Source organism: Berghia stephanieae, chromosome 11 (assembly GCF_034508935.2).
Source record: "Berghia stephanieae isolate SIO BIC M18660-M18661 chromosome 11, UCSD_Bste_1.3, whole genome shotgun sequence".
NCBI classification, from domain to species: Eukaryota; Metazoa; Mollusca; class Gastropoda; order Nudibranchia; family Aeolidiidae; genus Berghia; species Berghia stephanieae.
The window spans coordinates 4,184,510-4,202,459 of record NC_088370.1 but is presented as its reverse complement, the minus strand read 5'-3'; the positions used below and the strand labels follow the sequence as shown (position 1 = coordinate 4,202,459).

The 17,950-nt window shown below is 35.8% G+C and overlaps 1 protein-coding gene across 1 annotated transcript in view; it reads right to left on the bottom strand.

Annotated features, from left to right (window-relative positions):
• Nucleotides 1-17,950, bottom strand: part of LOC144957152 (uncharacterized) — a 28,985-nt gene extending 11,035 nt beyond the window's left edge. Inside the window, exons 1-3 of the mRNA XM_078888169.1 lie at nucleotides 17,583-17,950; nucleotides 4,553-5,034; nucleotides 92-235 (exon numbers count right to left, since the gene is read on the bottom strand). Of these exons, the coding sequence (XP_078744295.1) occupies nucleotides 92-235; nucleotides 4,553-4,976 (568 nt within the window). The 5' untranslated portion in view covers nucleotides 4,977-5,034; nucleotides 17,583-17,950. The remainder of the gene's footprint in view (nucleotides 1-91; nucleotides 236-4,552; nucleotides 5,035-17,582) is intronic.

Genomic DNA, 17,950 nt, shown 5'->3' with positions numbered 1-17,950 from the left:
TTGTGTCGTAACGAATGTGACGATTTTGCTGTAGGTGGTAAGGAGAGGGTTAAAAGAACGTGAATAAAATTATGTCAGCAGCACAACTTACCAGACATGCTGAAAATTCCATCGGCGAGACCGATGACTAATGACGTCATAGAAGCGTTTGACTTGAACTTCCGTTGTAACTCCACAAAGTACACACCTCCCGACTTGAGGTAGCCAATGTGGAGAAAGTGGATTAAAAACACGGCTGGTTTGTGTGTACGTGGTGGGGGTTGGGGGGGGGGGGGGGGGGGTTGGAGGTTTGTGGGGAAAGGGGAATATCAGAAAATAGAAATAACTATTTGAATTCATAAAAGTGAGAAATTGGATTATTTATTGAATATGTGCACTACTTCTTTTATGTTTTTGCTTTTAAGGGTTTTACGGCGCTTGCAATACATTTAGGTCATATCAGCGCCAGTAAAAAAGGAATAAAATTGAATAGTGAAATAATTCTAGATGTACAATTAAAAGAACTTGAGAGAAAAGTAAGACAAAGGGGGATCATTTGAATAGGGCCCAGATGTAGATTCCAAGAGCACACTATCAATGTGCTTAGTTTGAGATCACCTAAATGTCTCACCCAGACACCAGCACAAGATCCTACAAAGAGGAATGCACTCAAATGTTTACATTATACTTTCTAAATAACAAATAATAATACATACTGAGAGATGATTTACAAGGAAAAAAATATCATCTCCCAAAACAATAACTATGCATTTGACTGTTTCCCTCCCAGCTAGGACTCCGGCCAGGGCCAGAACAAATCCAAGTAATCTCATTCCAAGACAACGACAGAAAGCATGTTGGAAAACAGATATAAGGGGATAGAAGACACAGTTTGTACCTCCCTGCCCTCACCCAGTGTGCATTACTTTGTGCTATGCATCATGTTTCAACGAAGAAGAGGCTACCATGGTCACCCTGACAAGAGTTGAGTAGATCTTTGTCGGTGAAGGAAATGCATATCTATATATTCATTAGTAAAGTACAGCCTATATACAACAAACTCCTATCCTATAAAGAAAAATCAGGCTAGATTTTCCTCGTGAATTATATTGTGTTGAACAGTTTGGGGCACCCAATATTGACGACCTCTTGAGGGAGCTCATTCCAAAGGGATAAAAAGACAACGTGTACTTATTTGCAGGTCCAATAACCCAAAGTATTGTGGTCTCATTGCTGTAATGGAAATACTCTCAAACCAACGCAAAAATTAAATGTGTCCATTACAAGTGTTAAAGCAAGCCATAATTGGATTAGGTTATCAGATATTATTATATATTTTTTCCTAGGACTCACAGGGCGACAGAGAGCATTCAAAACATCATTTTGACCTCTGACTATGACTTCAAAATCGCATTATGTTAACAATAATAATAATAATAATAATAATAATAATAATAATAATAATAATAATAATAATAATAATAATAATAATAATAATAATAATAATAGACTCATATAGAGCGCACGGTATCCTCAACAATGAGGCTATTCATTCTCCTCAATAACGCAAAAAAACTCAACTTAAGCATGATATTTCTGGCTGCAAATTCAATTTACAGAAAATTAATCATCCCAACTTAATACCGTTTTGAGACGCGGGGTCACATTTCTGGTCATTTTAACTTTCAAATCTTTGTTTGTTTTGTGTTTTGGGGGGTTTTTTGTTGTTGTTTTTTTTAGCTCTTCTTTCACGCCGACATATCACTGTTTTTGGGGCAATGACAATGGGTCCCACCCATGGCCTATACTATATATATAGTAGGGCCCTGGTCCCACCCAACGTGCACATAATGTTAGCATGTTTGATATGCAGACACAATTAACTCTCTCCTTACTGATCATTTTCAGTATTTTCCCAAAATGGCAGGCTTACCCAGCAGAAAAATGGATTTTTTAAACTCAAACAAGCTCTCTACAAAACAACATTATGTTCTTATTAATTAAACAAAGATCATTCACAGTTTGTGATGTACAAAATAAATCTGAATCAGAAAAATGTATTTTATTGTGTCGTAACAAATGTGACGATATTGCTGTAGGTGGTAAGGAGAGGGTTAATGGCCCAATTTAACAATGTTGTGATGGACAATATTTTGCGTTGATTTGAGAGTTTTGTTTTGTTTGTTTGTTTGTTTTTTAAGGGGTTTTACGGCGCTTGCAACACATTAGGGTCACATCAGCGCCAGTAAAAAGGGGAAAATGTGATTGTAAAAAGCTTTAGAATGACAATTAAAGCACCCAAGAAAAGGGGAATTGGTTCAAATATGAACCATATATAGATTCCAAAAGCACACTATCAAAGTACAGTGCACTCTGGATACGTCGACGTTGCCTAAGTCGATTTTTACCCAAGTCGATTTTTTTTCTTGGTCCCTCCCCCTTCTTCCTATATAACATTAGTAAAAAAAAAAAAAAAACTCCACATAAGTCGATGTCGCTTAAGTCGATGTTCTTAACACTCATGACTACAAAAAAATCACAAATAAACAAGTATTTCCATTGGTTAAAAAAGCTACCAGTAAGAATTTTAAGTGGTTAAGAATATACGTGAACGATTGGTGCACATTGATGTGATGTAGGTGCTTTGCCTGACGTCCGAGTTCAATGTACATGAGCAGTATTGAATAACTTTAATTTCTCCATCTCAAATTTTACATTGTCGCAACTTCAAGTTCAATATTTTTTTTTGTTCTAATCCAGGCCATCCTATGTAATGGCCCTCTTAATTAGTATCAATTTTATCAAGAGGAATTCAAGTCAAGTCTACAACTACAATGGCAAACCTATCGCGGAAAAGGAAGATTCGACGCATTTGGAAAGTTTGGCATGCGACAGAAAATCATCGCATAGGAAATGAGCATACCAGCTATTTCTGTCTCGAAGATTTACAAGAAGCATGACCTTGACCTAGAGGCTCCTACCCTTCCGCTTTTCGCGGAATAATTCACTTAATTAATTGGTAGACATTCCACATTCAAGGCATTCTCATGGAGGAAAATTTAAAAAAAAAAAAATCTCTAGCGAAAAAAAAGTGAGCTATGGCTTATTTCGTCATCTCCTATGGTCAATCAACACACATTTTGTATGTCTGATTAGTCTCTTCAAAGTGTGTGCTGCTGATGTCAGATATTATATGTTTGGGAGGGGGTTGAGTATTATTATTATTATTGTGACTCCAATTCCTGAGGTCAATGACCTTGGTAATATTATATGTTGGCTTCAATCGGTAATAATATTATTTGAGTACGGTCAGCTTCTTTCCCTATTTAATTTTAGCCCTGTGTCCGTGTGTGTGTGTGTGTGTGTGTGTGTGTGTGTGTGTGTGTGTACCGGCACGCGCGTTTGCTTGATTAGGTGTGTGTGTGGGGGGGGGGGGGGGGTCCTGACAAGGTTAAATCCATCCATTCAATGCTTTGCTCTCAGACGGCCAGGACCTGTGTTTTCTCTTTTATTATTTGACCCCATTCTTAGTCTTTACACAATCTGTACATTTTTACACATTTTTTATTTTTAATCATTTGAGTACTTTTGGATTGTCTATTACATTTTCTGTTGCAAAGTATGTCATAGTCAATAACAGTAAGTTGATTCCGCTCTTTTATCTCAAATTCCGATTTTTATGTATTCTGATTCCTCTATGGGACTATTGGGGGTAGGAGCCTCTCATGACCACTATGAAGGGACATACTTATTCTAGATTGGTTTGCTTTGTTCAAATGAGTTTTTGCTCATTTGGTTACACTCCGGTTAAGTTGATTTTCGGATAAGTCGATTTTTTTCTCGGTTCCCCTGGGCATCGTCTTATCCGGAGTCCACTGTACTTAGCTTGAGATCAGGTAAAAGTCTCGTCCTGACACAAGAACAGGTCCTTTTACAAATCATAAATAACATGTAAACAAAAATAATACAGTGCATAATAGAGAGATGACTTACAAGACAAAAAAATATCATCTCCCAAAACTATAACTATACATTCGACTGTTTCCCTCCCAGTCAAGTTCTCCAGCCAGGGCCAAGACATAACTAAGTAATCTCATTCCAAGACACAAACAGAAAGCAATTGGAAAACAGAAGGGGTATAAAAGTAAAAGACACAGCAAGTACCTCCTTGACCACTGTGGGAGGTCGGGAACCCCACCCAGGACCTGAGAGTATTTCCATGACAAAAATGAGCCCATAACAATTTGGGTTAACTCACTCAATCCTAGAGACTTTTGCTGTTTTCAAAATTGGAAAAAATGTATTAAAAATGAGCATGCACAAAGATAGTTTTATTCAACTATCATTAACATGCAAAATCTAAAAACAATAGCTTTGATACTACGCTTATAATTTGTCTCAGAAAAATGTAATCTATAGGCATGGAGTAAAAGTAACTCGGGTAAACTACGGGTATAGTCGGTGTTAGGGTTGAGTGAGTAAAAAGACATGAAAATCAGTACGAGAACACGTCTGTCCATTATCATTATAAAAAACCATGTACATGCCAAATAACTTATATACAGCTACATACCTACAACTATAACCCACGCGTAGCCTCTGTCGATGCTGCTACTTTCATGATTAACCCCCTCATTTACGTGGCTGTTGCTGTTACTGTTTCCATTCTTATAATCTACAACCAAAGCACCGTCTTCTCTGTCCGAGGGAACCAAAAATGTCTGATGGTCATCTTCAGATTTCATCATCGGATCATTATCATTGTTATCATTGTCATGGTCGCTTTCATGTTCATCACCGTTGTTGTCCAGATCACTACACTTATTGTTCTCCACCTTGTCGTCTCTGACAATGCCAACTAATTCAGGAGCAGCAACTGTTTTATTATTGTAACTCTTCCCAGACATAGAATCATTATGGCCATCTCTTTTTAGAACGTCTTCTTCTACAGCCTCGGGATTTGCGCCTTGCTCTACTGCATCCCCTTGGCCGTGCATTGTGATCTGTTTTTATTTCATTTCTTCTTCACAAAGCCAGTTGTGTTAGTCACATCACCTGAAAGTAAAGCATTTCAAAAATATATTATTTGTTTATTTCAGAGGTCCCATCCTAAAAAAATAAATAAGTAAATAAATAAATAAATGTCTGAATGAATAAATAAATGAGTGGTGAGTTATCGGCGGGTCATATACATGATATACACAATGCCAGTTAGGTATGCCGGATATTTTATCATATTCAGGTATAACAACTACAAAACGACATCAGTTTTTTTTTTTTTTTTTTTTTTTTTTTTTTGTTGTTGTTTTTTTTTAAATAAGGAAAATGTGTTTTATTGTAGCGATGAAAACAGGATAAATTATCATAATACGTTTTTTACCATGTCCATAACTACACTGATACAAAACTCACAGGCTAGCAGGATGCAAATTTTTGTGACCAAATATAAAAAGTCTCCCCATTTCGTACACTAAGGACTTTCGTGGGCATTTTGCAACCTTAAACTCAATAATATTATTATCTCTGACAACACTCACTTCGACAAAAATCAAACAACTCGTGTGTCCAATCGTTAAACAGCGATAATTCGTCTGTTAACCCTCTTCCGCACTAGGACAGGACTGTCCCGGGACAGTCCTGTCCCAAATCTGTAACATATAGAATTTAGAGAAATCTTCCGCACCTATTGGGACGGGACAAAACAGTCCCGTTGTGTCCCAGGCCGTTGTGAAATGCTACAAAATCAACGGGACAGGACTGTCCCAGTCCCGTGTTCATATCGTTTGTGATAGTAGAAAAATATAGCAGACTTCCGCACTAGGACAAAAAAGTCCCAGACTTGGCGGCGCCGTGTCAAAATTGAAATGCCTGTCTTTATTTTCTGCACTACTACTACTACTACTACTACTACTACTACTACTACTACTACTACTACTACTACTACTACTACTACTACTACTACTACTACTAGTACTACTATTGTTGCTTCTGCTGTGGCTAATGCCACTAATATAATAATACCTACATCCCTTATATTTTGTATTTATTTCCAATTCCATTGTATTTATTTTCCAACAATAGTCCACACTTTATTTTAGTTCACTTTCTATACTGCATTACACAGTTCCTTCCCGCCTCCCTCTTTTGACATAATTAAGTACGCACCTTTTATAAATTTCTATTGCTCTGTTTTAATTCGCTCTTCCTCACAAAGTAGCAAACAATTTCCTGCCCATCAATGTTTTTGTTTATTCATCTTAACAACGCCACTACCACACTATCTCATTCGTCTGTAGTTTTTAATTCATCATGTGTTGTTGATGAAGGGGAAACCCGAAATGTCCATTTTATGTTTTCGTATATCAAACTGAAGCTTACATTCAATTTCACAGTTATAATTTATTTATTTATTTCAATTCTGAATATAAAAAAGCAAGAACAATTCAAAAAATAATTCTATTTGATGAAACCACGTACAGAAGGCATAGCAACATAAATATTTTCGGCAATTTAAAAACGTATATTTATAAATATAATTTAAGAAGTGTCACACTTTGTGACACAGCAGTAACGTGTCTAAAACCGGTCGCACATCTATTCGGTAACTTGTGGGATCAATTATCTTTATCGTTATTTATTTCGGGAATTCTCAATGAAAATATTTTTAAGTAAGTCCTTCTGAGCCACTTGGACTCATTGTAAAACAAATTAAGTCCTTTAGAGCCTTGTAGCCAACGGTGCAGGAGTTATTCCGGTTTCAATAGCGTGAAGCGGACAATTAACGTATTTGTTTGAAAACCTTTGAACAGGACGCTAGTCTATCGCAGATTACTATCCCAGCTTGACAGGTACCCTTTTACACCTGAATGGAGTGAGTGATTGGAGTAAATTTTCTTGCTCTAGAAAGTACAAGTTGGCTTCGGTCGGAATCGAACACAGAACCTCTCAGTCCAGAGTACAACGCGCTAACCATGGGCCATCTTGCCTCCTAAGCTTATAAATCCGGAACTTATCCATGTTTCTGTGGCGTTGAGCAGACAGATAACAGTTTAAAATTTAAAATAATAAAATTCATTTTTTCATCCCATAGGGGAACTTTTTCTCGAGGGTCTATTCCAAGGTAAGACTGGAATAACCCAGGCGTCAGCCGCAATGCAGCGCCGCAAATTTAGCTAGGACAAGGTATAACCAGGCGTCAGCCGCAGTGCAGCGCCGCAAATTGAGCTAGGCGAGGTGACTTACTCAACTGATGCCTTTCGGGTACGAACCATGCTGACTTTCTATTATCCTCTTGAATGATGCTAGTCAGTCAAAGATTACTTTCATCAGCGAACTGGTATTCATTTGCACCTGGGTAAAATGAGGTGATTCCAAGAAAGCCATTTTAAGATAAGATCGGAGATCACCATAGAGTCTACGGAATTGACCCTTGAGCAATCTTTGGGTCATTAAAGGATGCACCCAATATTGTTTTCTCTTTCAATTTGTCTTTTTTTCCACGTGGTAAAGCACAGAAATATGCAACATCTATTTCATCCATTACTAGTAGTAGTAGTAGTAGTAGTAGTAGTAGTAGTAGTAGTAGTAGTAGTAGTAGTAGTAGTAGTAGTAGTAGTAGTAGTAGTAGTAGTAGTAGTAGTCGTCGTCGTCGTAGTCGTGGTAGTGGTAGTGGTAGTAGTAGCAGTAGCAATAATATTACTCTTGCTATAAGAATATTTCATGATTATATAAATCTTATGAAAACAAATCCCATTGTACAGTGTAAAAAATCATTATCGTCATGTCGTATCTTATGTTGATTCATAAAATGTGAATTATTAGAGTTGCAATTGCCTACAAATAAACTTTTGAATCTTGTAAAAAAAAAAAAAATGCATTCGCGCAGGTGTGTCCTGGGACAGTCCTGTCCTAGTGCGGAACCCCTTTTGAATAGAAGTTTTCTCCAGTGGGACAGGACAAATTTGTCCCGGGACAGTTTTGTCCTAGTGCGGAAGGAGGGTTAGTTAAATGCGTGTGTGTGTGTGTGTGTGTGTGTGTGTGTGTGTGTGTGTGTGCACGCGCGCTTGTGCGTGTATGTGTATGTATGTATGTGTATACACATTCAAAATCTACATGAAAATACATGTATATATCAGGTGGTCTCTGTTTACATTCCCCGGCTGTTTACTCAGTATTCAACGATAATAATACGCGACGATAAGTAGATATATAAAAATAAAGTAAATGTGTCTCGTTTATCACTCACAATAACAATCAATGAATTTGTAATCTTAGCTAGCCTTAACCTAACTCCTTAGTTTTATGTACAGAAGATAAAAGCCTTAACTAATAACTGGTTTGAGATAAAGAGATGGAAAACCAAATAGAGAATTACAAAAAGGTAAATACAGAGATAACAACCTATAAGCATGAGAAACGATATTATCTTTCTCTATTTTTAACATTATTTCTACTATTACAACAACAACAACAACAACGACGACGACGACGACTACTACTACTACTAATACTACTACAACAGCTATTACAACAACAACAACAACAACAACGACGACGACGAACACTACGTATTAACCACCTACTATACTACTACTAACTACTATACTACTCAACTACAACACTACTACTACTACTATACATACTAATAATAATAATACTATATATATACTATACTATATATATATATAATATATATATAATACTAATAATAATAATAATAATAAATAATAATAATAATATATATATAATAATAATATATAATAATAATAATAATAATAATTAAAAATAATAATTAATAATAATATAATAATAAATAATAATAATAATAATAATAATAATAATAATAATAATAATAATAATAATTAATAATAATAATAATAATAATAATAATAATAATAATAATAATAATAAACAACGATTGAATAGTGCCGTATTTGATATCTTTTCAGTAACATATATATAGATTCTATACTAAATTCACATTTAATTTATAGCTCTTGTATAATATGTATTACTGTGATAATTCTGAATATGATAACGTCTTTATAATAATTTCTAAAAAGATAGCTTTTTTTGCATGTGATCGATATAGGGAAGAAATGTTGTGACGTCACACCTTCTATTTCCGGTTACAAAATTCTTGAAAGTTTGTATGTAACCAGTCCATCGCCGGAGTAATAGTGAATAGAATTCATATGTTTGTTTGTTTTTAAGTGTTTTACGGCGCTTGCAACACATTAAGGTCATATCAGCGCCAGTAAAAAGGAAGAAAATGGGATAGTAATAAGTTCTAGAATTAAAGCACCCAAGATAAAGTAAGACAAAGGAGAATTGGATCAAATAGGGAACAGATGTAGATTCCAAGAGCACACTATCGAAGTACTTAGTTTGAGATCACCTAAAAGTCTTATCCAGTCACAAGCACAGGTCCCCACTAAGAGGAATACACTCAAATATTTACAAATCATACATTATATAAAGAAACATAATGCAGTGCATAACAGAGAGAAGATTTACAAGGGAAAAAATATTATCTCCGAAAACTCTAAACATTCGACTGTTTCCCTCCCAGCCAGGGTTTCCGGCCAGGGCCTGGACAAAACCAAGTAATCTCATTCCAAGACAAAGACAGAAAGCATGTTGGAAAACAGATATAGTTGGGTAGAAGACACAGTCAGTACCTCCCTGCCCACTATGGGAGGTAAGGAACCCCACCCAGTAGAATTCATATTAAATCATAAATTAATAACAATGTGAAATTGAATGTAACCTTCCAATTTAATATACGAAAACAGATAAAATTGATAATTTCCTGAACGTTTGGGCTCTTATCAAATTTTTATTCCAAATACCTAAAACTATTAAATATAAACGAAATACATAGGACATAACTTAGAGAAAGAAAAAAAACAACACAAAAGGACAGCTCGATAGATTTAGAGATGACTACCTGTTTGTTTGTTGCTTTAGGTCTCTTCCAACACAATTGAGGTTATATGAGAGACCGCTGAAACAAAAAAACAAGCAATCTAACAAAAATAGTACAAATGTAAATCAAAATCATAACCTAAAAATATCATAAGCTAAATTACAAATAACCAAGAACAAACAGGCAGAAGATTTACAGAAAAAAAAATATCCCCTGTCAAAAATACAATCACAAACCAAAGAAGCAGGATAGGCTAGTAAAGAGAAGAAGAAACGACATCACTATCGGATCGTACACCCATGAGAACATCATAGGTATATGATTCAAGGGTGATGCTCCCATCCAACCACCCGCGATGACTACTTGTAACACCTGCACCACCACCACCACTGATAAATGTAATCATTATGCACCAGTATTGAAAGTAAAAATTTCCCTTCCATAAAGAAAAAAAATAGGATGATCACATTACACGATAGACCGACGGAGAATGCTACTTCCAATAATGTTTGTAGAGACAAGGATCGTATATTTATATTTCATAATTCAAGTATTGAGAACACAACGACATTTATAGCATCAATAATGTTTTACATATATATAATTTTCTCAACAACAACAAAACAAACAAATAAACAAACAAAAACAACATTTCATTTGCTCTTCTAAATAAGTCAACATTAGTGTCTTCTAAATAAGTCAACATTAGTGTCTTCTAAATAAGTCAAGATTAGTGTCTTCTAAATAAGTCAAGATTAGTGTCTTCTAAATAAGTCAACATTAGTGTCTTCTAAATAAGTCAACATTAGTGTCTTCTAAATAAGTCACCATTAGTGAAGACTTCATTTGAATTGGAATGCTCTATTTTACAATTTTAGAATAATAAAGGTCGGTTGTGTTTGCTCAATAATCAATCAATGACGAATTAAACAACAACAACAACAATGACAACAAAAACAACTGCTACTACTACTACTACTACTACTACTACTACTACTACTACTACTACTACTACTACTACTACTACTACTACTACTACTACTACTACTACACCACACACACCACGACTACTACACACGACGACGAGACACTACTACTACTACTACTACTACTACTACTACTACTACTACTACTACTACTACTGCTACTACTACTAATACTACTACCACTACTACTACTATTACAACTATTGCTTCAACTTCTACAAGCAATAAATACTGCAACCACTGCCACCACTGGTAAATGTAATCGTAATGCACCAATATTTAAAGTAAACATTTCCTTTCCATATGAAAAAAATAGGGTGATTCTTTTCTGTTCTTGCAGAATACGAAGTACGATATGATTCAGTCTTTGTTGTCATTCATGCATTCATGTCAAATTTCATTGCAGATTTAATTTATCTTAATATCCCTACTGACACCATTATCTTTCAAGTACACTCTGTGGTTAAATAGAGATAAGCTATGTGGATCCCAAGTTAAGCTACCACAAGACATAGCAATCGTTTGCTACCCTTTGGATAGGACGCAAGTCTATCCTAAAGTACTTTCCGCCAGATCTAACAAACCCAGCTATCCAATTATTGATGAGTGGACAGGGGGGGGGGGCAGAAAAAAAATAATAATGATAAACATTTATACCACGCATCTACCCCTAAATAAACAGATGGCTCTGAGCGCACAGCAAATCTCGACTCCACCTAGGAACGGCCTCGGTCCCGCCTTGGCGTGTGAAGTGAGTGCTGTGCCAATTGAGCTAACAACACATGGAATTCACCACTAGACTCTACACATACATTTCATTGACTTCGAAAAAGCGTTCGACACCTGGACAGTGGACAGAGAAACTATATGGAAGCTCCTCAAACACTGACGTGTTCCCCGACAAAACCATCACAAGTGGTTGAAGACAGTCCCGTTGATGAAGTCGAAGACTTTACATTCTTGGTAGCATAGTTGACAAGAAGGGAGGGACAGAGAGAGAGAGAGAGAGAGAGAGAGAGAGAGAGAGAGAGAGAGAGAGAGAGAGAGAGAGAGGGAGATAGATAGATAGATAGATAGATAGATAGAGAGAGAGAGAGAGAGAGAGAGAGAGAGAGAGAGAGAGAGAGAGAGAGGAGAGAGGGGGGGGGGGGTGTTACAGCTGGGATAGGCAAAGCAAGAGAAGCCTTTATTATGTTGAAAACAATCTGGTCTTCTAGAGAAATACGAAGGAAAACAAAAATTAAAATGTTCAACACGAATGTGAAATCGGTGTTGCTGTATAGCTCAGAAACTGAGGATAACATGTCGCTTGAATAAAAACACTAGTCATAGAATACAGTCCTCCATCAACATGTCCCTCCAGGAAGATGCGGCCGCATCCTCTGGCCTTCCGTATCCGTCAGCAAAAAGCTATTTAAAAAAAATTTGCCTCTTTTTTTTACAGAAAAGTTGCAGAGCGCTCTGCATGGTTTGTCTGCTGTTCCAGAGAGTGAGTTTCACTGGTACAGGGAAACTGTGAGACCACAAGTGGTTAAAGTGTCTGGGGGGGGGGGGGGGGGGGGGGGGAGGGGGTTGCCAGTGAACCTCACTATATTCTGGAACAGCAAGGCAGATGAGTTGCCTCAGTTGTCAAAGTGTGCACGAAAGCATATTTATGCTCTTGTGAATTCAGCTGATGCAGAGCGAAGTTTCTCATGATACAACCTGGTCTTTTCAGACAGCACTCATTACGAGGGAGTTAACGGCCCTTTGAGTGAGGATAACCTCAAGGGTCTTGTTTTCATGTATTATAAAAATTTCATTGATTCTTTGTTGTAAATGGCAATATTTCTTAACTTATTTCTAGCAGTTCACACGTCTTTGAAAGGTAATTTTTTAAGACATTCATGTGATTTTCAAAGATGATGTTTTAGATTCTACTCACAAGAATTAGCAATTCTTGTCATAATTTCAAATAAATGCAATCTCAGTATTGCCAGTAACAGTAATAATAAAATGGTGTTGAAATTTCGTTTCTTTTCATTCATCATTGTCATTCATGTGTATCTTGTTTCTTTGTTTTCCTAATCATTTGACCATGTAAACGTTAGCTATTTTAGGTGATATTTTTTAATTAATCCATTCTTAGCACGCTATTCTACCTTGGGTGACCTCTTTCTGGCTGCCACAGAAGCTGGTGTAGCATGCTAAGGGTTAAAATCAATGTTCTTTAAAATAGTGTACTTCTACATTGTCACGTAGTCTGGTATATATTTCTGCTTTTTAGTTGTTTTTAATTAAACAAAACAACTTAATGTAGCTTTTAAGTCTATCAGTATTCATATTCATTGTGAAAGAACATGCAAGAACATAAATGTAGGATTTTTGGCATAATGTCGAATTTATTGCATAATTTGCCTTTTTCGGGGCATAATATTGGCATAATTTTGCCCCCGAAAAAAATGGCATAATTCCGCGGGGACAGATCAACAACAATAGATGGAAGTGAGAAGGCCTGCATCAAATATTACCAGGCAGGTTCTTACGTGGAACCTGCAGGGACGAGGAAGACATGGCGGCTTAGGAATAGCTGGGGAAGGGCATTGATGGAGGACTTAAAAGCTGAAGAAGCTGAGAAGATGGCACAAAGCCGGACAAAGATGGAGGGGGTTCGTCAACGACCTATGATCCAGCCAAGGTACGTACGTAATTAAGTTTAGCAAGTAATACGCTTCAACAGTCATGTCGTCACTTCCCTCGTAATGACGCAAGGTAACTTAGTAACTGGCTCTAAACTCTCGGAACAATGGCGGACGCCCTTAAGAAATATTTCTCCGACGAGCATAAAAGCGTATCCAGAGGGGAAAAAACATTATAAATCTGATCATAATTTGACTTTTACACATTCTGATCACAAGACATATGAAATGTTCTAGCCAGCATGAAGAATAAAAAGGACCGATTTTCTTTGTTTAGAACCACGATGGCCGCCGTTGCTGGGCGACGTGACATCAGACTATTGAATCCAATTAAGCAAAAATGAAAGAAAAGTTGTTTTGTCAGCTTGCGACATTTCAAATGATGCCGTCAGATATTTTTAATAATTAATCAGCCCTCCATAATCTCTCTTAAACATTAATCCCACGAAATTATAGGTAACCTATCCCTACGTCTTAAAAAATCGCAGATAAATTTTAACATTGCAACGACTTAAATCTAGAGTACTAAAATCGTGCTGTAATTATAAAAATGCATCATGTATATCCATCAGATCACTGTTTTTGTTTTTAAGGGTTTTACGGCGCTTGCAACACATTAAGGTCATATGAGCGCCAGTAAAAAGGAAGAAAATGGGATAGTAAAAAGTTCTAGAATTATAATTAAAGCATCCCAGAATAAGGCAAATAAAGGGGAATTGGTTCAAATAGGGAACAGGTGTAGATTCCAAGAGCAGACTATCAGTGTAGTTTGAGATCACCTAAAAAGTCTCATCCAGACACAAGCTCGGGTCCCTACTAAGAGGAATACGCTCAAATGGTTACAAATCATATATAATACATAAACAAAACAGAGAGATGATGTACAATGAAAAAAATATCATCTCCCAAAACTAACTATACATTTGACAGTTTCCTCCCAGCCAGGGCCAGGACAAAACCAAGTAATCTCATTCCAAGACAAAGACAGAAAGCATGTTGGAAAACAGATATAGGGGTATAGAAGACACAGCATGTACCTCCCTGCCCGCTATGGGAGGTCAGGATCCCCACCCAGAATCAGATCACTCGTCAATTATATCGTGTATGACTAAGGCAATTATTACCACAAAAGAGACAATAATATTATACACTCTAGCATGGTTTCATCGAACTAATTCAAATGTCCCGATATTTTTCCTTGTTATTCTTTGATATCATTCCGAATTCCATTCCTTCCGCGAACTAATTTTTACCTCGAACACGGTTTCCTCGAAATAATTTCATCCAGCCAAGGTTTAAAAATCAAATCAATTTTTTTTAAATGAGCTTTTATATAGAGCAATATCCAATAAATGTGCTCAAAGCGCTTTACAAGGGGTCCCTGGTCAACAGCAACATTTAACATGTAGGACGGGACATGACGCCTGTTAGGCGATATTACAAAGACAACGCTGTTAACGGCCGGGTACTCATTTTACGCATGAGTACGGTGAGAGAATGTGAGTTTAGAGCCTTTTCCAAGGACTCAACTATGCGCCGTGCGCAAGGCTCGAACCCAGGACCTTCGGTTCCGAAAGTGAGTGCCATACCACTAAACCACATAGCCGCACTTTTAAAATGTTTTTTTTTTAATGCGCCCCTTAATTTCGAACACAGTTGACGTACTCTGATATTGACAGTTTTACTTATGTGTATCGTGTGTATCTATTTACACTGCATGTGTGAGTAAACAGTATAACACACATGTAGACACACACAGCCACTCACACATTCCATTGCTTTAAAGACACATCTCTGCTTATTCTTATCACTTCGCCGTCAGTTCTAATTTCAATAACACGCGCCATCATATGCTAATGATTGGCTACTGCGGTAAATGAATGTTATGATACAATAATACCCCCTCCTCCAACCAACACAGACACAAACACAGCCACTCACACACAGATACACATCTTTGCAACGTATTAATATAGTAAATAATATTATAAAGTTCCCTCTATTCATTCGCATGCGGACATTTCTCTTAGGGTTTACTAAAAAGGAAGACTGGAAATTTCAAAGTATCCTAAAACCGTTACAGACATTTGCATTTTGTTTTTCCCATCTTCTAAGGAAAATCCATACATTTATGCCCATTAGTCATCAATTTGGGGGCAGCGTGGCTCAGCGGTACGGTCTTATTATTATTATTATTATTATTATTATTATTATTATTATTATTATTATTATTATTATTATTATTATTATTATTATTATTATCATTTTTATTATTATTGAACGTATTGATGGTATTACGATTGTTGTATTTTTGTGTGGTGTATCAGTTTATTTTTTGGTTCCATTTACCTTTTTTTTCTTTTTCTTTCTTTTTCCACTTTCACGTATGTTGGCATCAGATTGTTGGTTTATTGACGAAAGTCTAAGAGTGAATAAACTTTGAAACTTTCTAAGGAAAATCCATACATTTATGCCCATTAGTCATCAATTTGGGGGCAGCGTGGCTCAGCGGTACGGTCTTTGCTTCGTACCCGAAAGGTACCGAGTTCGATCACCCGCCGCTGCTCTGTGTGGCCTTGAGTAAGTCACCTCACACTAGCTCAATTTGCGTCGCTGCACTGCGGCTGACGCCTGGGTTATTACAGTCTTCCCTTAGAATAGACCCAAGAGAAATATTTCCCTATGGGATGAATAAAGGGAATATTATTATTATTATTATTATTATTATTATTATTATTATTATTATTATTATTATTATTATTATTATTATTATTATTATTACATGTATTATTATTATTATTATTATTATTATTATTATTATTATTATTATTATTACATGTATTATTATTATTATTATTATATTATTATTATTATTATTATTATTATTATTATTATTATTATTATTATTATTATTATTATTATTTAAAATCCACATTACATTTACATCAAAATCAACCTGAACTTAAAGGACATCATTTTTCTCTCCTCCTATTTCGAAAGGGCAAAAGTGAAACAACAAATAAAATATTTTTGTGTAATGTGATGGCATGAAACAAAACCGTCAAAGATAGCTCAACAACCTTACATAGCCCAGTTTGCAGGCACCTACTCCAGATCTGTGCCTTGGATTTTAACCTTGGATTTGCTTTTTGTCATTTTTACTTTGTTTCTTGTTTGTTTGTTTTTAAGGGTTTTACGTCGCTTGCAACACATTAAGGTAATATTTAGTTTCAACTTGCTCTATCTAATACGTACCTATTCATTAGAACAATGGATAATAAGGAAAAAAATCGACATTCAAATGAGTTCGAGGAAAACGTGTGTTCGAGTGTTTGAGTGTATTAATATGGTGCCCACATTGTCAAGAATGAGTTATTTATCTATTCACTTATTCATCTATTTATTTTTTCTGTTTGTTTATTTATTATATAATACATATATACATATAATTATTTTTGGTCCTTTCCTTTGGTTAATGATTGATTTTACCTGTAGTGATTGGAAATTCTATGTAAATGTATAGATAGTTCGAAGATGACGTCACTCAGGTCTTTGTCATTGTTTTTTTTTTTTTTTTTTTTTTTTTTGCATCCGCGTTTATGAGTAATGCTCACTGAACTGTATTAACCCGACTAATAAACGTTCATGGATACACACAGTTTTGTGTGTTTGTCCGTTATACTTCGGATTGCAATGTTATGAGCTTCTTAGCCAAGCGCATTCTATCTATATATTTCATATTGGCAACTGCCTATCATGATGATCATGATAATAATAATAATAATAATAATAATAATAATAATAATAATAATAATAATAATAATAATAATAATAATAATAATAATAATAATAAATACGACGTATTTATCTAGCAGTTATTCACATGACCCGCTTACGTTGGTTAAGCCATCCTTGTGTTTTATAAACAACTAGGCTATATAGACATATAATATATGTATTATACATATGTTTTACACATTGATTTAACAAAATGCTTGGATCTTTACTTACAGCACACGTATTTCACGTATTGCACACACATTTATGACATTGTCATTCTTTCCGTGAACTTTGAACTGTGCAACTGTCCTTGAAATCTTGCATTTTTCAGTCATGTAGAATATTTCTCATATTTTGCCGACACGAAATGCAATCACCTCTCAAGAATCACTGTCACGGCCAATTTAAAATCATAATACCGTTCTATCTTATTACTTTTACTAAATCTCACAATCTTAAAACATTCATGCAACTCGTCACACTCGTCTAGCAGACTACACTACTACACGAACACGACAATACTGAACCTGTGATTGTGTGGTGAGTGGTGTGTTGTGAGTTCGTCGCACACAGCACAGAACGTGTCTGTGTGTGTAACA